Here is a 21,708-nt window from a genome sequence, read left to right as displayed (position 1 = left end):
GATACAATCTGGAAATTGCTGGATGTCATCAGAGAGCTTCTCTCATAAGAAGGGCTTGCCATTCACACTGCTGCATCGGACCTCCTTCTTCACACCAGGCATGCCATTGGCCAGTCCTGAACTTTAACCTGACATAATTGGCCTGCCCTACTCAATATTAGGTTGTGGATATTAGAGCTGTTTGATTTGTTGTAATATCCTCTTTTTATTCCTTCTTTTGTGATTTCACTCAACTGAAGTGACTTCTGATTGGCATGGTGAGGTTTCTGCCATATTGCACTTGCACAAATACCTTTACCAGAAGCTTTCACAGTAAGTAGGGGAAGCTTGACATGTTTTGGATTGTTTGTGTAAACCATTCTGAGGTTCTTGGCACTAGAAGCAACTAACGATACCAACAGTATTGGTAAATGGACTGCATTTATATAGTGCATTTTCCAGCAACTACTGCACAAAGCACGTTGCAATGAATGCCTCTCATTCACCCTATTACATTAACACTGACACACAAATGGCATCCACAAGTTGAGCCATGTGGTGGGAAGGCCACGTGGTGGGAAGGAAAGAAAGAGTTTAGTGCCATGGACAGCAATGATATGACAAGCTATGCTATGACCAGTGACAGGACCAAGGCCTTTGGTGAAAAAAGGAGGACACCAAGGACAGTACCTTGGGGGACACCTGTAGAGAGGCTATGTGGTGTTGGTACTGGCCATCCCAAGCAACCTTGAAGAAAAGTCAAGTGTTGTAAGGTGCAATTGAGGCAAGGACCCTGCCAAAGATGCCCATGGCATGGCAGACAGGGAACATGGGAGAATGTGGCAGTCAACAGTGGCGTATGCAACAGAGCAGTCAAGGAGAGCCAGAACTGAGGAAAGGATTAGGGTTAGGGTTAGGCCGGCAGTGCAGTGTGGAGGACTGCACACAGAGAGGAGTCCAGTTTCTATGGAGCGGCCAGCCCTGAACCTGGTTTGGCAGGGATCAAGCAGGTTGTTCTGTGTGAGCAAAGTAGAGAGGTGATTGGATATGGCACACTCAAGTGTTTTACCTGGCAGTGGGTGCTGAGAGACTGGTTGGGTAGTTGTGGATGGCAGAGGGACCCTGATTGTGTTTACAGGAGACTGCTTGATGGATTGTCTTGGTTATTATTGGTCGAAGCAGAATTCAGAGTCGCAGTAACGTTTTAATCTCCCAGAGTTTATCCATCCCATAGTGCAGTGAGAGAGTCCTCCTACTCTCCTCCTCTCGCTCCTCCTTTACCTCTCCTTTCTCATTCCTCCCTCTCATTTATCCTCTCACACCCCTCTTTCACATTCCCGCTCTATGCTCCGTGTCTCTTGCTCTTCCTCTCTCTGTGTACTGACCTTGGGCCCCCCCCTCCCCTCCATGTTTTGCAACATCAATTGAAGCTGCAGATCTGTAGGCACCCACTCCACACCTCCCCCTCCCTGACAGCTCTGATGGACATTAAAGTCAGCTCCTGACAGAGAAGGGGGGGGACTTACAAGATCTGTTGCTTCTATAATGAAAAAGATTTATTCATGTTTTTAAAAGTCGACATTAGCACTATGTAGAATATTAATGGCTATAATTCTGCCTGGATCTGTCATGCAACTTTTGATGACATGGCTTATTTATTTATGATATACGTTTATTTTAACATGGTTTACACCTAGTTCTGTTCTACAAATATGTTTATACCTCGTCAAACTGTGTGGGCCCATCCCCTAACTGCAATGTCCTCTGCCGATTCGGGAAATGAAAGTTCCAGTACACAGGTGTTGGAAGCACATGCTGCGTGCTGCTGCGGGCTCCCAGCAGGTCTGGTTCGGTTAGAAGCCTGTGCTAAATCACAGCTGCTGGCTGCAGGTACGTGATTGGCCTGAATGGCTAGCATGTGACAAGGCTGGGCAACCCTGCATACTGTAACCCCCCTCTCTGTCAGTAATGCTGCAGCCAATCACGCGTCGCTATGCGGGACTCCCAGTCACAGTCAGCACTGCACAGTCTGGACTGCAGTGCTTCTTTGCACCTGCAAGGTCTAGTGCTTGGCCTGAGTGACTGTCTAATTGTATGATAACTTCTGGATAGCTGCATAATAAGATGAAATAGAATCATAATATTTCTTCAGGCCAGACAGAGTCACTGTTATTTCTTGGTTAGGATCGCTGTTATTACTTGGTTAGTGACTGCAGCTGTGGTCTGTGGCTGTGCTGTTTCTCTGGTCTGTGACTGTGCTATTTCTCTGGTCTGTGACTGTGCTGCTTCTCTGGTTCGTGACTGTGCTGCTGCTCTGGGCTGTGCTCTACCTGTACCTGACTTGTCTTTAAATGAAGGAAATAATTTTCAGTGAAACATGGAACTGTCCATAAGTGAAATTATGGTTATATATATTATATAAAAATCTATAATCCAGAAATATTTGTATACTTCTCCTGGAGACTATAATTATGCATTAGAAATTTGTGCATATTACAAACCACTGCAGTACATCACACCTGGCCTGCCTGCACATCTCTACAGTATGAAAGAGCATGTATAAGTGACACTGAAGATAATAAGTATTTATGTAGATACATATTTGTAGGTATTACTTGGTGCTTGGTAGGAAACTTGGTAGGTAGGGAATAGGACTATTCTCACTATGAATCCTTGTGTGCGTGTGCATGTGTGCATGCGTCTGTGTGTGCGTGCATGTGTGTGTGTGTGTGTGTATGTGTGTTTTATAAGTAATTATGTGAGATTTATTCTTATAAGTGATATAGTGTATTAGAAGCAGAGTGAATCCAAATGGAACACCTTTGTGGAAACAAAATGTTTTCATAAATTTACAGTCACGTTTTTGACCTAATGTTAGTGAAGAAAGTTATGAATGTTTCTAACAAGCTGTGCTTTTAACGAATTATTGGAGTTATACACTCTCAGAAGAATAGGTTCCAAAAGGCTTCTATGTGTCTCCATAGAGGGACTCTATCTAGTTCAAGAGTTCTGTGGGTTCAAGGGCAAAATGATTCACTCAGGAAGCTTTCTCACTTCTCACACCTACCGTTTCATAAAGAACTAAAAAGGGTTGCCTATGAAGACAAGCCAAAGACCCCTTTCAGAACCTTTTTTTTGAGTGTGGTACTATATAGTCAAACCATGATCTTAATCTTTTTTTTTTTTGGGCTGAGAATTTCGAGCACGCACGTTGCATTGTTGCTAAATGTACTGATGGCACAGTACACTCAAGTGGACTCTGAAAATTAAGGTGGTTTATTTTCACCTTAGTTTCACCTTAGAGTTTATATATTGCCAAAAATGCTGATAAGTGAACTTTTGAAACATAAATGAACCACTTAAGTGGCATCATGTTTGAGTTTTGGCAGCAGTCACACGGAAAAGTTACCCAGATTTCAAACTAAAATGTTATTTATTAGCTCATTTATTATGCTCCAAATTGAAGGGAAATAATTACATGCCATAATTTTTTGTGCATTCTATGAATATTTAATGTTTTGACTATGCTGAAGCCCATTCTTATAGTGCTTTTTTTTTTTTTTTTTTACAAGTTCTCATCACTACATTTGGGTTATGCCTACATGTGATATATATAAGCATATATATATATATATGTATATATACACATACATACATATTAGTGCTGTAAATTATATATTATTATTATTATTATTATTATTATTATTATTATTATTAATACTCTTAAAAGTTTTATCTGTACCCTTACTTCTGTTGTTGCTTCCTGGAGCCGTTTTCATCTGTAATATGTATTTGAAGCCGTTATCTTCATTACCAGACCATAAGTGGTAGTGACATTATGTGACCATCAGTAATTGGGAATAAAGTATACAAGCTAAAAAAAAAAAGATCTTTGCATTAATATTACCATTTTACGTAGAGAAATATTGGAATAATATTAAGATCGACTGCTTAATTATGTTGCTCTGGATTAATACATAGAGGAAGGTGCAATGATTATTACTTGTTTAACACAAATGCTCATTATTTCTTCATTTTTGTTTTATGTTGATATTACATTTATTGCACATTATGTTTCTTATGCCCAAAAAAATGAAATTGTGGCAAAATGTTGCATTAATCATCTAAATGTTTATAAACATTTAAACCCGCTTAGCCTAGACAGGGCCATGGGGGCTGCTGGAGTCTATCCCAGCATGCATTGGGCGAGAGGCAGGAATACACCCTGGACAGGTCACCAGTTCATCGCACAGCACACACAGCATTCACTCACACACTCATACTTCCACGCAGACACAAGGAGAACATATATATATATATATATATATATATATATATACACTGTATATATACACACACACACAGTATAAGTTTCCCTAAGCTTTTGTATTGGTTTCTGTGCAACATTTCTGCACGTCTTTCTTTGTGTTTCACTAACTGATTGGGTCTGTGCGCCTCTAACAGTCTCTGTCTCACTCCTTTCCTGATAAGTCTCATTGTTTGGGTACTTCATATGCCTCCATTTAGACCATGTGTACGTTTCATACTGAGGAGGAATCTATAGCGTATGGTGTGCATTATACCTGACCGCTTAAGTGTTTGCATGTGAAAGGCTAATCAATACGTCCGTACGTGAAGAAAGAAAAAAGGCTTTTTGGATTCAGGTTTGCTAAATTACTTTTCAAAGCGGCACTAAAATCAAAATAATATCCTTGCGCTCTTAGTTAGGCTAATTCTGTGTGTGTGCCGGGCAGCAGGCAGTGGTTCTGGTGTTGTGGAAAAACACTGGCCTTGTGACCCTCAGAGTACCGAGCATGGTAATATTTAGTCAGTCCATTAAAACGTTCAGCACTTAGGCACACATAACACCACATTTTAAGTGCAGGTGAGGAGGAAAAGTGTTCTAGTGAGAACAGGGTGTAGCAGGGTAGAGGATATAAAGGGGTGTTTTGAGGAGAGGGTGTAGCAGGATGGTGAGGGTATAACGGAGTGTTTGGGTGAGGAGAGGGTGTAGCAGGGTATAGGGTATAACAGGGAGTGTTTTGGTGAGGAGAGGGTGTAGCAGGGTAGAGGGTATAACAGGGAGTGTTTGGGTGAGGAGAGGGTGTAGCAGGGTAGTGAGGGTATAACAGGGAGTGTTTGGGTGAGGAGAGGGTGTAGCAGGGTAGTGAGGGTATAACAGGGAGTGTTTGGGTGAGGAGAGGGTGTAGCAGGGTAGTGAGGGTATAACAGGGAGTGTTTGGGTGAGGAGAGGGTGTAGCAGGGTAGTGAGGGTATAACAGGGTGTTTAGTGAGTAGAGGGTAGAGGAAAAATTAAAAATGTAAATGAACGGGTGTGAAAGGAAGGGAAGGGTAGAGGAATGGAGAGATGGGGATAAGGAAGAAGACTGCGGAGAGGCTGTTTTCTGCAGAGTGAGAGAGAGACGGAGGGAGAGGGAGAGACAGAGAGAGAGCAGGAATACGGGGACAGGTTCTGATTGAAGTATGTGATCCGTGTGTCCCAAGGGGATGAGGATGCTGCTCAGCTCACTGACCTTCATCAGAGCGCGGGCTGGATCCGCCCGTGCCCCCCCCCCCCCCCCCCCCCCCCCACTTACCGGCCACAGGGGTGGGGGGACACATAATCAATAATCACAACTCAGCACCACTGTGACCTGTGTGTGTGTCGCACAAACACTGAACACACTGCCTGCTCTTGCGTACTGTGCCTCTCAAACACAGTTGTGGAGTGGAGACATACGCTACTGACCCTCCTAAACTACATTTAAGAAACATCTGAGAGTTTGGACTGCTGTGTCACTTGCTGCTGCAGCATGCGTGTATGTGCCCGTGCGTGTGTGAGTATGTTCAGGTATTCTATATATAGAGTGCAGTCCGTAAGCATTTGAACAGTGATACAATTTTTGTTGTTTTGGCTATGTACTGCAGCACATTGGATTTCAAATGAAACTGTGTGAGGTTAAAGTGGCAGACTGTCAGCCTTAATTTACACCTGTATCGGGTGTAGGAATTACAGCCTATTTTATACATCGTTCCCCCGTTTTAGGGGACCAAAAGTAATTAGAGAGTTGGTGTTTTTGTGTGTGTGTGTGTGTGCATGCATGAGAAAAAGAGATATAAAAAAGAGAGAACGGGATGAAGGTCTCTCCATTGTTAGATAGTAATGAATACAGTCGTTTGATTGGTCATATTATATAACTGCGCATACAGTAGTGTGATTGGTCATGTTATATGGCAGTGCATGCTGTAGTGTGATTGGTCAAGAAGGCTCCAGGTCTGAAAGTCCTTAGTGTTGTCCATTGTGTTTCAGTATCTGTAAAGCAGACATTTGTGTGTGTGTGTGGGAACAGGGGGCACTCCAGTAGACCAGGCCATGACATCATCACATCCCTGTGGCTGCCTGAGAGGGTGGGGGTGTGGATTTTCTTGGGGTTGATCAGTAAGAGCAGTGCTGGGGGCTGTAACCAGGACAGATCAGATCCTCAAACATCCCGTAAATATCAAAATGTAAAGCGGCAAGCATGAATCTGATGTAGCTTTAAACGAATGTAACTCAAATGTTTATAAATGTGAAGTCTGGCTAAGTGAGCTTTAACAGGGGGGCAGGCCCATTGAGCGGCGTGTGAGTTTTGTGCAGTGATAAACAGTGCTGTGTGCATGTCGGGCTGCTCCCGTGCTTTTAAATCTCTTAAGCACACAGGTTAGTGAATGTCCAAGCATCTCTAATGAGTGTTTATAGCCCCTCAGGATGCTGGGCCCATGACAGGAAATTGATCAGGTGAAGGTCACTATGGCAACCTCAAGGACTGGAGGTTGGTGGGCTTTACTTCCTTAAAGTGGGAGGGAGGGGCGCATATAGGGAGAGACCGTGGAATTCATATGTGTGCATATCCAACCCAGCCACATGTACACACACAGAAATGCACTAGTACACACATACACAAACACACACAGAAATGCTCTAGGACACGCACACACTCATGCACACACACATACATATATGCATACATGGAAACACACACACAGAAATGCACCAGCACACACACACACACACACACACACACACACATACATGCACACACAGGTGTGGAGAGTGACACGGGGATACAGGGTGGATTGGGTGGGGCGGGGCTCCGGGGAGGAGCATGTGGATTGGTTTTGGGGTGTGGCTGGGTGTGGCAAGGCTGCCAGTAATTGGTTTAATTTCTGTGTACAGATAGATTTGTGTACAGATAGATATAAATCACCACCATCCCTGAAGACCGCAGAAAGGCCAGGAATTAAAAGTATTTAAATCAATTCAGGGCCATTGAAATCTGCGAGGGGTCAGCATGACCCTGAATCCTCGCAGGCGCATGTGAATGCCAAACACAAGCGGGGGGATTAGCTCTGCGAGTTAGGCGTCGCTTAGCCGCGGGGCCGCGGGTGAATAGCGGTGTGTGGCGCGGCGACCCCCCCCCCCCCCCCCCCCCCCCCCCCCCCGATCCCGTCCTCTGCCCCGGCTCGCGCTCGCCACGCGGTGCTGGAGCGCACACGCACCCTTCCGCTAATTCCACGCTAATCTGGTGATTCATTACAACTTTGTCACCCGGAGAGGTGAAACGGGAGACCTCCTGCGCTCGCCTGGCAGGCAGGCCCTGTGCTTGTGCGCTCTGGCCCCCCCAGCAGGCAGGCCGTGTGTTTGCGCACACGCTCTGGGCCCCCCCAGCAGGCAGATGGCAGGTTTGGGAACAAACACCCCCCTCGCTAGCAGGCGGAGCGACTGCGCTAACCCTCCTGGCAGACAGACGCTTGATTTGTGCATTAATGCCCACCGGCAGGTAGAAGCCTGCCTGGCATGCGAGAATTTTGTTTGTGCATTTAAAATTTTTTTATTTATTCACTTTTTTATACATTTCTTAATCACGGTTAAATGTTAAGTTCATTGTTGCACCTAATTCACTCGTTGCAGCACATACACATGAAAGCACACACGGAAATGAACACGTATGAGCTAACATAAACAAACTCCAGACACACACCGCACACACACACACACACACACACACACACACACACACACACACACACACACACACACACATGCACACACACGCACAGGCCGTTGGCTCAATCATATCTAACATGAGTAGTTTATTTGCAGTTTTCAAATTCAAATTTACAGCCTATAAGACAGTACAGGCCAAGCCCTATAACCGAGACATTGCTTTGGTTCAGGGCAACTTTAACTTAACTTTAACTGGAGGGACTGTAGTGGTGACCACTGACTCACAGTTCGCTTCAACCTGCAGGAGGTTGGGTGGGTCTAAGTCTTCCTGTGTATCCCGGGTTACCATGCATTAGCTCCTCCTAGCTACACACAAGGAGCCCACAGGCTGTAATATATGCACCTCCTCCAGTAGGAGTTGGCTCTCTGCTGTAGTAGGTGTAAGGTCTCCTCTCACCTGCACTGCTCCAGCTGCAGGTAGTACAGTGGCGCTTCCACACTGAGTAGAAAGAAACAGAAAAATAATTATATTAGAACTAAAGTGGAAATGCCAAATTCAGAACACATTCTGCTACTGCCAAACTGGTTCTGCAAATGTCTGAAAGTCTCTCTCTAATATTTTCTCATGGGAACCCTGTAGCCTTTTTATTTATTTTAATCCCATGTTCACAAAAAAAAGCAAAAAGAAATGAGGGAGAGAAGCAAACAAAACAAAATGAAAAAATGGCTTAAGTTTGAAAGTTGGAAACTGTGGACGTTAAGTTTGGATTTGAGGCTGTTTGTAGGTACAAGAGCGACCGGCATTTTGTGTTTATATCTTCCCATGACATTTTTGTCCGATTCTGTTTTTAAACAGATTACGGAGCGGGATATTAAATAAATAAGAGCGAGAGGCTCCCTTGGTGCTGAGTGACAGTAATCCTCAGTGAGATGCTGAGAATCTGGGTTTGTTGTTATTAGCAGAGTCCTGTTCTGCTGCCCTCTGAGCAGTTAGCCAGACAGGTTGATAATGTCGGGGAATTTAATCCCCCAGCTGTGTGTCTTTGTCTGAAGGCGAACTTGCAATCTTCTGTGTCAGATAAAATCCCGTCCACTTCACCCTCGTCTGCGACGGGAGGGGGTGGAGGGGGCTGGTGCCGGCTCTACGCTGCCAGTGGTGTGATTCGGGGAGGGAGTGCTAATTTAATTGAGAGGGAACCACAGTTCTGAGAGAGAGATTGAGGAAGCATTTTTGAGTTTTGACATTGGACAGCTGATAAAATCAGATGAACGAAACAAGCAAAACAAACAAGTTAAGCTTACATATTGAGAATCAGCCCATTGTCCTCAATGTATCATTTGGCTTCTTGACAGGTGAAGACCATCATTAATTAATAGCATTCTTACTCCATTGTGTTCCTGGCCTTTTTATTTGAATTATTTGACACTTTTCTGGTTTTTACTTGAAAATTAAAATCAATGTGTATTTTAGGAAACCACACAAAAGTTTGTCAAAGATATTAAGCATCAACCTAAATACTCTCTTACCTGAAACACTCACAAAAAAGAGTGAAAAACTCCCCCGCTGCCAGTGCAGAGGAGAAAAGAGAGAAGAGAGACAGAGAAAGAGAAATAAAGAGAGAGACAGAGAAAGACATTAAGAGAGCGGTATAATTGAATTGAAATGCCAGAGGAAATGGAAGAGGAAATCTTGCTTTTAAACTCTGGGGGAAGAGTTGTGCAGTGGTGTGCTTTGCGTCTGGGTGCTGTGACCTGTTACCGTGACCCCGGCTGTGTTTGTGTGTGCTGCAGACAGGAAGTTGAGCCGCAGAGCAGAACACGGTGATGAAAAGCAAACAGGCAGCGGTTTACACCCCAGCTCTCAGATCCTGTTCAGCCCGGGTCCGGAACACAAGATACTTACCTGGAAATATTCCAGGACTCAGGGCTGTGCACGCGTGTGATTCGTTAGTGGCTGAGACGGAGAGGGAGCCGATTGGTGTACGGCACAGATGTTTGATTCTGTTTGGATGAGAGGGCTGTGATGCTGGTGACCTCATTATACGTCCCTGTATGTATGTCCTTGCTGCTGAATACAATAACAGGAGGCCATGTGTGTTTGCGTGTGTGTGTGTGTGTGTGTGTGCTTGCATGGTTGTGCGTACATGTGCACATTTCTTGACACCATATGGTGCATGAAAAGCCCTGTAAATAATGAATTTATTTTGGGCTCCCGAGTGACTCAGCCCATGAAGGTGCTTACCATGAATTGAGGCGTGGCCCTGTTGTGATGTCATAGTTTCAAGCCTTGGCCATGTCATTATGTCATAAGCTGTCTATGATGCGGAATCCACAATGGAGGCACACAGTTTGCTTCATAGCATCATAACGAGGGAGCATTAAATTATTTATTAAATAATCCAGGGGTTTCTCATCAAATGCCAAGTTGACCATGAATTGAAAAAGGGAGAGAATGCCCTTTGATTGTCAGGTATGCATCGATTCATGAGTTAATTTGAAGGAAGTTCTTAAAATACATTTTTTAAATACAAGTTTTGTTTTAGATAAATGCATTAATACATCAATATACATAACATATGGTATTTTATTAAACAGAGTCATAGGAATTATTCTTATAAATCTTTTTGAATTAATAGGATATTTAGAGGTTAAAAGGAAAGGTGTACTGGCTGGGACAGCGTTACAATATGAAATATATGGATAAATATAGCTGTAGTACAAAGTAAAAAAATAAACATTATTGCTTCACCAGTGAACATATTTTTTTAATAATACCAATTGACCTCATGTTTTTGGATAAACAATCATTTTTTATGTTTTATTTGTTGAAACATAGGAATCCATGGCAGGAGGCCTTAGTAATTGTAACGCCATTAACAAACAGTTTCATGTTATCCTTAGAATACTTTTAGTCTTGTTTTTTGAATTTAAAGACAGTTTGTTCATCTGGAACCACACTGAAATACTGCAACATTGGCTTCCCCCATAAGCATATGAAATTCCATGAAAAAGACCTAGATTAATATCATTAGCAAACAAAACAAGCACTATAGATATTAGATATGCAAGCTAAGTAAATTAAATAAATTATCAAAAGTTATCCACGAATAGACCCTTGAGGCACTTCACATAGTAGCATGGGCCTATTAGATATTAAAAAGTCAATTGCAGTGTAATTTAGAGATGAGGATTGTATGCTTTCCTGGATCAAAAGCCTTGGATGAACATACATAATGAGTGTTCCTTTTTATCGAAATCTGTAGAGATTCTATCAACAGGCTGTGGAAGAGCCATGCACATTGAGTTGCTTCTAAAAAACCATATCAACGACCACATAGAGCTTTCGTTTCCGTCCTGATGTTTTCAAATTATTTTCCAGGGCATTCATGAAGTAGGGCAGATTGGTAACTGAAAGTACAAAGATCACCTGATTTGAACAGTGGGATCAAATTTTCAAGCTTTCAGTCAACCTCAGTTTTTAAAGAGATTGAATAGACAGCAGTGAGTGGCATAACGAATGAGGACATGTCCTCTTTAGCAAGCACGTCCCTATTTTATTAAAGGCCTACAGCTGAATTTTTAGATTGACAATAATATCTTACATCCTGCAGGACATTGGTGGTAATTGGTAGTTTTCCTTTTTTTGGAAGCGGCAAAGCTTCCATGCTTCTATGTTTCCCAAAGAAAAGAAATAAACAAATAAATGAAAGAATCATGGAATCCATTAGCGATATCAAATGGATCTGTAAACGATCTGTTGCCATGGAAAATGACATGGATTCCTTGGATTACCTCTGCATTAGTTCCCCCCAGAGATGCAACAGATGCTATTTCTCTCCTGTAGCACTGTGTGGCCTGTGTGCACTGCAGCTGCGGTGCCCCTTCCTCAGTGTACTACGTACTGGCAGTGACAACTCCAAAGTGGGGAAAAGAAAGAGGGAAAGTTTTGCACATTATTTTCCCCGCCCCCCCAATTCCGCGAGCGCATGCAAGCGCACGCTCACAGGTGAGCAGCACAACCAGCAGCCTTTGTGGCCTATTGCTGGATGTTACATTACATTACATTTATTTGACAGACGCTTTTATCCAAAGCGGCGTACAAAAGGTGCATTTCATGGTCATGGACAACTACAAAACACAGGTTCAATAAGATACAAGACTTATTTTGTACAGCTATTTCTAGCCAAGAACACAGTTTAGTTCACACAGTGAACACTATTCTGACCTAACCTCTGCAAAGCCAACTAGGCAGAAGAACAAGCTACAGTATTAGGACAAATACAAATTACAAAAAGGGCTGGGATGGTGTAGCCAGAGACCGGAGCGGAGTGGGTTGTTGTGGGGTCCGGAGGGAAACAGACACCCAACATTGGTGAGAGATCCTGTCACACTGTTTTTCGCGGTGCCATGTTTTTTGGGGGAGGGAGGCGGGGAAGGACCACCCATCCCATTGGGCCTCTTGGCTGTGGTATTGATTTGGGGCGCGCCACGCGTGTGCAGGTGAACACGTGGACCTTGGGGGGGGGGGGTGGGCCGTGCTCGCTCCGCCAGGCCCTGCCTCCCCCCTTCGGCCGCCGCTGTTTTATCTCTCTTTCATTTCGGCTCTCGAAGCGGAGCGGTGGAGGACAGGACAGAGGGGACAGTCACACGCCAGTGTCCAGAAACGCCTGTAATTGGCACTTTCTAAGCAAATCGATATGTGCAGAGTAAGGAAGCGGAGCGTGATGGAGAGTACCAAACAGGGCCCGTGCGTGGAGCGTCCCAGTGCTAGCGCACCCTCGCTGGTCGAAAAAACAATCTCTCCACTTAATAAGCCATTAAAATCAGGATATTACAAATCACCGGGGACTTCTTACCATCGCGGGAGTTTCGCGTGCAGTATTTGTACATGTTTGTTGTGTCATTTTTATTAATAAACAGCAGCAGCCATGGGGGATGGGACTGGTGTGTGAGTGTGACAGGGCGATGAATGTAAGGGGGCCTGGGTCGTCTGTCTGAGGTACACTGCTCTATTCATGGCAGGATAGGTAGAGACAACCCTCAGACACAGCCAGGGACACAGCTGCAGCTGGAACAGGGATCCTCTCCTGTTTTCTGATGTGTGTTTGCCATTCAGTCAGGCTCAGTGTGTATGGGCATAACCGCACTGAGGATGATCCCCAGTCGTGCTTAGTGTATAGTGCATATGTGTGTGACCACACTGAGGATGAGCTCCAGTCAGCCTCAGTGTATTTGTGTGTGACCACACTGAGGATGAGCTCCAGTCAGGCTCAGTGTATTTGTGTGTGACTACACTGAGGATGAGCTCCAGTCAGGTTCAGTGTATTTGTGTGTGACCACATTGAGGATGAGCCACAGTCAAGCACATTGTGTATGTGCATAACCACACTGAGGATGAGCCACAGTCAAGCACATTGTGTATGTGCATAACCACACTGAGGATGAGCCACAGTCAAGCACATTGTGTATGTGTTAAACCACACAGGATGATCCATAGTCAGGCTCAGTGTGTATGTGTATCACACTGTGGATGAGTTCCACATGAAAGTCCTATGTCTCTTCCTTGTGAATTCTAAAAAAAACAAGTCTTTGTGATGTAGAGAAAATGAGATAGAAGAATGGGAGAACAAGACAGAAAAGCTCCTTTGTCAACTAAGAGCAATAAGTGAAAGTCACTTAATTCCCGCACACTTAACTCATTCCCATCGTTCCTCCTGTCCTCCACTCTGTGACCAGCACACCTGAAAATTTCTCACAGCGTCACCGTTCCTCATAGTGTAGAGTGCGGTGGGGGCGGAAGGGGGGGGGGCTTGAAAGTGTGGACATATGGAGACTGGCTTCTCCTGGGTAACACTGGGCACTACGAGTCTCTCTCCCTCTCTCTCGCTCTCCCTCTCTCTCTCTCTCTGCTGGCACACTGGCAGCCGCCCTCCCTGGGAAATGCGAGCCTTTCAAACATGAGTAATTGATGAATTGTATGCAATATGCAAATGTGAATGCATAAATCTCCTGAATGACAGCTTAATTTATGTGAGCCTTTAAGAATGCGGGATTAGATTTTAATTAAATATCTTCAAAGGCACCCTGACTTGCACAGTTTTTTTTTTTTTTTTTTTGGCTGCTGCCGGCTTTGTTGTTGTTTAAACAATTTCCCATTAAAATTTTTGAAATCAGATTTTTGTTTCCTTTACCCTGAAACGCCAACGCCCCCCCCCCCCCCCCAACCACCCCTCGGCACCACCCTTTTTGGTCACAAGTTTTTTAGACCGTCTGCTACCTCTCCCCTCCCTGTCAACATGAAATTTGTTTTCCATGCCAAATATGGGCCATTTGTGAGACACAGTGGGTTTCGTCCAATCTGTCTACTGGACCCACATGCTGGTGCTGCTGTCACTCAACAAAAACTGGGAGGAGCCTCAGGGGGGTGTTGCATTCTGCAGTGCCCGCCCACAGTCAGAGATATAAGTAAGGCGCTGGCTCGGAATAAATATTCAGCAGTGCTGTTCGAAAAAGTGACAAGGACATATTTGTAAAGTTCATAGGGAATAAAAAGTGCTTAGTAATTCAGTTTAAGTTGTCTGCGGCAGTATGTGTGTGTCACCAGGGAGTTGAGGGAGCGATTAGTTGGGACGCGTGCATTGACAAGGTTTTTCTTTCTGTTGAGTGGAACGTGAGGAAACGTTTGAATGACTTTACGCAGCCATCTGTTCCCCTGCCCGCCGGGACCCCCAAAGGCAGAGGGAGGGGCGCTCAGTCCCGCCCCTGCCTGCCGTTGCCGTGGTGAAGCAGGCGTGGAAGGGCTTGGCATGCAGACCTGGAAGACTGACACACACACACACACACACTCATGTACACACAGACTGGCTCATGTACATGCACACACACACGTACACACAAACTGGCTTGTGCGCATGCACACACACATAGGTGGACATCATGCCTGTGGAAAGGGCAGTATGAGGGACATTCTCAAGTCTTGATGAAAGAGTGACTTTGGGAGACCGTTATTAGTAAGTTTGGATCCAGAGTAACAGGTATGCATACACACACTGTTCTCAAATCAGGGGGAAATGCTTTATTATTTAAAACCAAAATCATCATCTCCAAAAACATGAACTGTTTTCTTAGTTGCTAGCAATTACAATCCAACTTTGGTATTCCAAAGTGGTATTTGGTATTACTAAATAAATATCAATCCTAACATTAAAATACATAAACAAATTAAGTTTTACTGCGGCGAAACTATATAACCTTCTGTTGGGCAATAAGAACAATAAAACATATGGTGGCTTTTGTGTATCATTGTGGGCTCCCGCTACAGCCAGCTTCATTCATTATTAATGGCCGCAGATTATGACCGCAAGTAAAACAATTAAAGGACGGTTGATAACGCTCAGCAGGTACGAGGAACGGTTTGCTTCTCAAAAACTCATATTCAGGACCAAAGTCCACCGTTTGCACTCGGCTCAACCAGAACTTGGCTACATATACAAAGTTTAAATGTATAATTACGACAAGGACACAGGCCGTGGTTTGGCCTTAAAATCCGGGCCTGGCTGTCGGTATGGCTTTCTGGTTTGTTGTCCTATTTGTGACGGTAGACAATCCGTGGCAATTATTTGTGGTAAATATATTTTGAATTGTGTCCAATCCCCAAGGCATGCAGCTCGCGCAGTCTCTGGCCGGTGGGATGCGGGGATCAGCTTTTTTAATCAAGTGGAAGGGAAGCACCTGTCGCGAGCGAGGAAAAGGCTCCTTTAGCCTCAACAATGCCCAGAACGAGTGGAACAAAATAAGAAAATAGCTTTATGACTCCTGGGGGAAGAAAGCGACAGGATGACTCTGGGGGAAGAAAGGCGTGTGGATTCTTGCACAATCACCGCATGGAAAAAAGGTCGCAGTTCAACGTGGGTCCGAGTTTTTTCTTCTTTTTTTCATCTTGCGCTGGTCAGCAGCCTTGCGGGGGATTACGCAGGAGTGAGTCAGTCCAGAACAAATAAGTCGCCGCGTTATTGCATTATTCTCGAATGAAACAGGCAGCACATTCGGAAAACAAAACACATTTTTAAGGAAAGCCCTTGCCCCCATATAAGACGTTTCAGGAAATGTCTAGTTAAGTTCCTAAAACGATTTCTTTTTCCCGGCTCTGCACCACCGCCCCGCCTTCGGCTGTTCCCCATTTGGCCTGACCCATTGTCGGAAACACACTCACGTTATTGGAACATTCTGGTAATTACTTGCTTATCAAGAACCTCAGATTGATACAGAAACAAACAAAATGGTGAATTCATACGACTAATGTTTGTTACTGACAGAATTTCATGGTGAAACAACAGAGCCCTACATTTCTATGGCAGAAATGTAGTTAAAAACATAGCTATAGGTGAATGTCACGATTCAGGTCTACATTCTACATTTTATTTTACCTCGTGGGCACTGAGTTTAATTAATTTTTAATTAATTCGGGCACAACATGTTCTCCAGATTGTCCTCTGTTCTGTTGGTGTTGGGCACGTGAAAACCCAGCTGGTGCCATAGCACCCGTTTTTTTAATAAATGAAAACATTTCAGGATTAATAATACAAACAACCTAACTAATAAATAAATTAAGAACAGACAGACATCTATGTAGAGAGACCTCGGCTATTATTCTGACAGGAACAGGGGTTATTAAGAACTATTATTTATTCATGCTTAAACATTGGGGTTACGCTATATTCTTAGGCTACCATGCTTGGAAGGGGGGATTTTTTTCTTTCTTACCGAATATTCCCTGCAACTCCCCAAAGGATCAAACACATCAAATAGGAGGAACTGTACATCCCCTTTGTCTTTAGAGCAATTTAGTGGCCTTAAATTACGAGACATCTGAAATTACGTCCCCCTCCGATTTTTGAAGCCTAGATAAATTAGGATTAAGAGTGGACTCTTGGATAACTCGCTGAGTTTTCAACCCCACGAAGTGGCAGGTTGCACAAGAAACCGTCGCCGCAGAAGTGAATAAATGAAACAGGACGGCTTTCTTCTCAGTAGGCTATCTCACTGAGTCTAGCATTGTGCAGGTGACAGTCAGCGACCCACACAGGTTACATGATTTGTCACGCAATCCATTTATTTAGTTGGAACAATTTATGACGTAGTTTAGGTTAAGTATTTTCCGCAAGGGTAGCCTACAATGCCATTGCGCAATCATTGCTAAAGCCAGGTGAGCCGACAACCGTAAGGTTCGTTGGTCATTTTTTTCTGTGACTAGCTGTTATAGTCAGTTATCGGATCAGTAAAGTGACAAGAGAAACGCCTGCTCCGCGTGTTCCTTTACAGTAGCCCGCAGGCTACAAGCAACAGTTGGTAACCGGGATCGGCGCAGCGGCTTATGTATTGTTCAGTCCACTGCAGAATTATGGCAGCCGCGTTATATATGCGGAGTATCGCTTTTACAGGGTCAAACAGGTTTGCATGGTTTAGTTAAACATAAAAACATTGATCTGTCTGAAGTGTAATTTTTTTCACGTGGCTTTGATCAGGATATAAGATCTGGCTGGTGTCCATGGTAATCTATCGCGGAGTTTTACCGGGACTGCTAACCTGGAATAACTCTTGTTAGAATACTCTGGAAAACTAAATCTGAGTATGAATGCGAGTTTGTATCTGCGTGATTTTGTCTGAGTATGTGTAGATGAGTTTGGGCCTGTGTGTGAATGATTTGAGCGCGTGCACATGTCAGAGATAGGGGTTACATGGTGAATCAGCTTTGTTCTAATGGCGACGTTCTGTTTGGAACGCAGATAAGAGCTCTCTCTCCGTTTGCCTGGCCAGGTTTCTATCCCGTCTCACTCTGTTCGTTCGGCTCAGCTGTGCGTATTTTATCGGCCAAACCTCCCTCCCCAGAGTACCCAGTCCCCCTTTTCATCTCGCATCCAGAAAGGTTTCTGAAACACCGCGTACTCCCCTAATACACCTCACTTGTAGCCTTCGGTTTCTGTGCTGGTTGTTCTGTGCTCGTGTTTGTGTTTGTTGTCACTACGGCATTAATGAAATTAAATGTTAAAATTTTTTTTTTTTTAAATCTATCCTTTAGATAGCGTTCCTGGACTTGCTCCAGAGATGTACGGCTCTGATTGGTATTAGCATTCTCCTGCTCCAGCACTTTCTGCGTGTCCTGCTGCTGTCCGCTGGTCTCCTCGTTCCTGCCTGTCACATGTTCACGTCTTAATGTTGCCTCCAAAGCGCTCTGTCATCCGCACCACACTAAAGCACTGCTACAGACAAGTGTAAGTGTGTGTGTGCGCGCGCGCGAACGTCCGTGCGCGTGGATTTATGTTGGTGTGTGTGCGTGTACACACAAAGGGAAGTTGGGGGTGGGGGGCTTGCATAACTTAAGAAAAGTTTCAGATGTTGCTCTCTTCCTGGCTTGGGGAGATTCTCGGTCTAATTTTACACTATTGAAATGCAGCCGTGGAAACAGAGTGCCTGCATGGCAGTGGCCCTTATCAGAGAGGCCCTGCAGGAATATGAAATGGTTCTGCACTCCCAGGTACATGTTTTTTAAACGATCTTTATCGCGCCCTCCCTGTGTTTATAGTTTATACCCATCTCAGGCTTATCAGTGGAGCCGATCTCTGTCTTACCTTTCCTGCTGTCTTGACGCTCTCCTGAAAGAGAGAGAAACGCTGTCCATAGCCAGAGAGAGAGAGAGAGAGAGAGAGAGAGAGAGAGAGAGAGAGAGAGAGAGAGAGAGAGAGAGAGAGAGAGAGAGAGAGAGAGAGAGAGAGAGAGAGAGAGAGAGAGAGAGAGAGAGAGAGAGAGAGAGAGAGAGAAATAGTGAGCTAGAGATGCTGTCCAGAAACAGAGGGAGAGAGAGAGAGAGAAACGTTATCCAGGGAGAGAGATTTAAAATTTATTTTAAAACCTCTTTTATTGAGAAATTGTTCCAATACAAAAAATACAGGACTTCAAAAAAAAAAAGGGAGAGTGTGTGTGTGTGATAGAGACAGAAAGAGTGCATGTGTAAAAGAGAGAAAAATAAACTATGAAAAATATGCTCTATAGATAGGGAAATATAAACATAAACATCTAAAAACATTTAAATAAAAATAATTGTCAATGAATCTAAGATATTTCTCAAATAAAAACAATGATTATTTTAATTTACAACTGAAGTAACCCTTGCTCCCATGTTAATGCATGTGATTTTATGCAAATATGTATTTCACTGTACATGTTAGGCAGTACAGTTTTATTTAACATTATCAAAAATTAATAACAGAAATATGTATATATTGCACACAAATGTTTTTTAAATTTATTTTTAGAGCTGGATTTGGATTTCAGAATATTCTGTGTGGGCAGGATAATGCTTTTATTTTGTTTGCTAACAGAATTAAAATATTATTCATCTACTTTTTTGCATCATGTCCAATTTATTTTCTCTTTTTCATCATTTCTATTTTATAAAAGAATATTATAAACAGGACATCATGTATATTTAAACAACGTGTTTTTATTTATTGTACTCTATAAAGTTTTGTTCCTAATACAGTTTAATAAGGTCTGGATATAATAGTGTGTGTGTGTATTGTATTTTAGGTGTATAGCAGGTGTGTTTTGACCGTGTGTCACTTGCGTGTGTGTATTTTAGGTGTATAGCAGGTGTGTTTTGACTGTGTCTCTCTGCGTGTGTATATTTTAGGTGTATAGCAGGTGTGTTTTGACTGTCTCTCTGCGTGTGTGTATTTTAGGTGTATAGAAAGTGTGTTTTGACTGTGTCTCTCTGCATGTGTGTGTTTTAGGTGTATAGCAGGTGTGTTTTGACTGTCTCTGTGTGTGTGTATTTTAGGTGTATAGCAGGTGTGTTTTGACTGTCTCTGTGTGTGTGTATTTTAGGTGTATAGCAGGTGTGTTTTGACTGTGTCTCTCTGCGTGTGTGTATTTTAGGTGTATAGAAAGTGTGTTTTGACTGTGTCTCTCTGCGTGTGTGTGTTTTAGGTGTATAGCAGGTGTGTTTTGACTGTCTCTGTGTGTGTGTATTTTAGGTGTATAGCAGGTGTGTTTTGACTGTGTCTCTCTGCGTGTGCGTATTTTAGGTGTATAGCAGGTGTGTTTTGACTGTGTCTCTCTGCGTGTGTGTATTTTAGGTGTTTTGACCGCGTGTCTCTCTCTCTCCTCCACAGCTCCAGGCCGGGCCGCCCGCCGAAGCGCTCCCTGGGCGTGGGTCTGCAGGAGAGCTCCCGGCTCCTGCCCCACAGTGTACATGGCCTGCTGTCCCCCGGCCTACTGTCCCCCACAGGTCAGACCTCACTATGCAGTCATAACACACACGCACTCACACACGCACACACACACACACACACACACGCACTCACACTCACACACACACTCACACACACGCACGCACACACGCACACACACACTCTCACACACACACTCACACACACTCACACACGCACGCACACACACACACACACACGCAGTCACACTCACACACACGCTCACACATGCACTCACACACACACTCACTCACACACGCACGCACACACACACATACACACACACACGCTCACACACACTCACACACACACTCACACACGCACGCACACACACACTCTCACACACACACACACTCACGCACGCACGCACACACACGCACACACGCTCACACACACTCACACACACACACACACACACACACACACTCGCTCACTCACTCATACACACTCACACACACATGCACACACACACAAACACACACAGGCACACACACACACACACACTCACACACACACACACTCACCTGCACACACACACGCACACACTCACACACACACACACACACACACACACACACACTCGCTCACTCACTCACACACACTCACACACACACAAACACACACAGGCACACACACACACACACTCACACACACACACACTCACCTGCACGCACACACGCACACACACACACACACACGGCCACCCAGAGCACAGTTCAGTTTACGCAGTCACAGTAAGCTACACCTTTCTGCTGCACCATCAGCGATCTTTCTGTTGTGATCGCTCTCTCTCTTTCTCTCTACCTCCGTTCTCTCTGTCTCTCCACCCCCTCCTTCGTCTGCAGATCAGTCTGTATTGATCTGCCACTCTGTCCTTCACCCGATACCCTGATACTGCTGAGCCTCCAACAGAGGTTATGCTATTGAATTTCTCTTTCTCTCTCTCTCTCTCTCTCACTCTCACTTCCCCCTTTTCGATTGTCTCTCATTGTTTTGCACCTGTCACAAAAAATATTCACTCAATCACATTAATAATTATATGTTTTTTGAGCTGCCTCATTCTCAAATTTACATCAAGCGTCTGTCTATTTATATGTGTGTTTGTGTGCATGTATGTATGTGTATTGAGAACACATGTGTATTGAGAACACTCTAAGTGTAGATCACTTTGATGAATACACTGTGATCTCTGAGCATATGCCATGTGTTCACTACAGATGATTGAATTTCCGCTGCCTGTATTTGTCTTGGTGTCTGTGATTTGCACTAAATGAGCGATACAGAAGCATTTTCTGCCAGCAGAACCAGGGTATGTTATGGAGCTGTACACAAAGCTGTCGGAGTCAACGCTGTGTCTTCTCAGACGGGGAGATATTTTTGCATGTTTGAAAGTCAGTAGTAAGCACTGACGCTGGCGAATTGTAAATAGATTTTGTGGTTTTGTGATGAGTAGGTGAATCTCTATCTGGGATCAAA

At 44.1% G+C, this 21,708-nt stretch overlaps 1 protein-coding gene across 5 annotated transcripts in view; it reads left to right on the top strand.

The window, feature by feature from the left end:
- The window catches only part of dacha (dachshund a), a 156,940-nt gene that overhangs the window by 50,067 nt on the left and 85,165 nt on the right, over positions 1-21,708 (top strand). For all 5 annotated transcript variants that reach the window (XR_004766768.1, XM_035431915.1, XM_035431918.1 and 2 more), the window contains exon 2: positions 20,137-20,252. Coding sequence is in view for 4 of the 5 variants with exons in the window: in XM_035431915.1 (XP_035287806.1) it covers positions 20,137-20,252 (116 nt within the window). In the remaining variant the exon portion in view is untranslated. The remainder of the gene's footprint in view (positions 1-20,136; positions 20,253-21,708) is intronic.

Source organism: Anguilla anguilla, chromosome 9 (assembly GCF_013347855.1).
Source record: "Anguilla anguilla isolate fAngAng1 chromosome 9, fAngAng1.pri, whole genome shotgun sequence".
In the NCBI taxonomy this organism is placed as follows: Eukaryota; Metazoa; Chordata; class Actinopteri; order Anguilliformes; family Anguillidae; genus Anguilla; species Anguilla anguilla.
The sequence above is the reverse complement of the archived record's forward strand: the minus strand, read 5'-3'. Positions and strand labels throughout refer to the sequence as shown.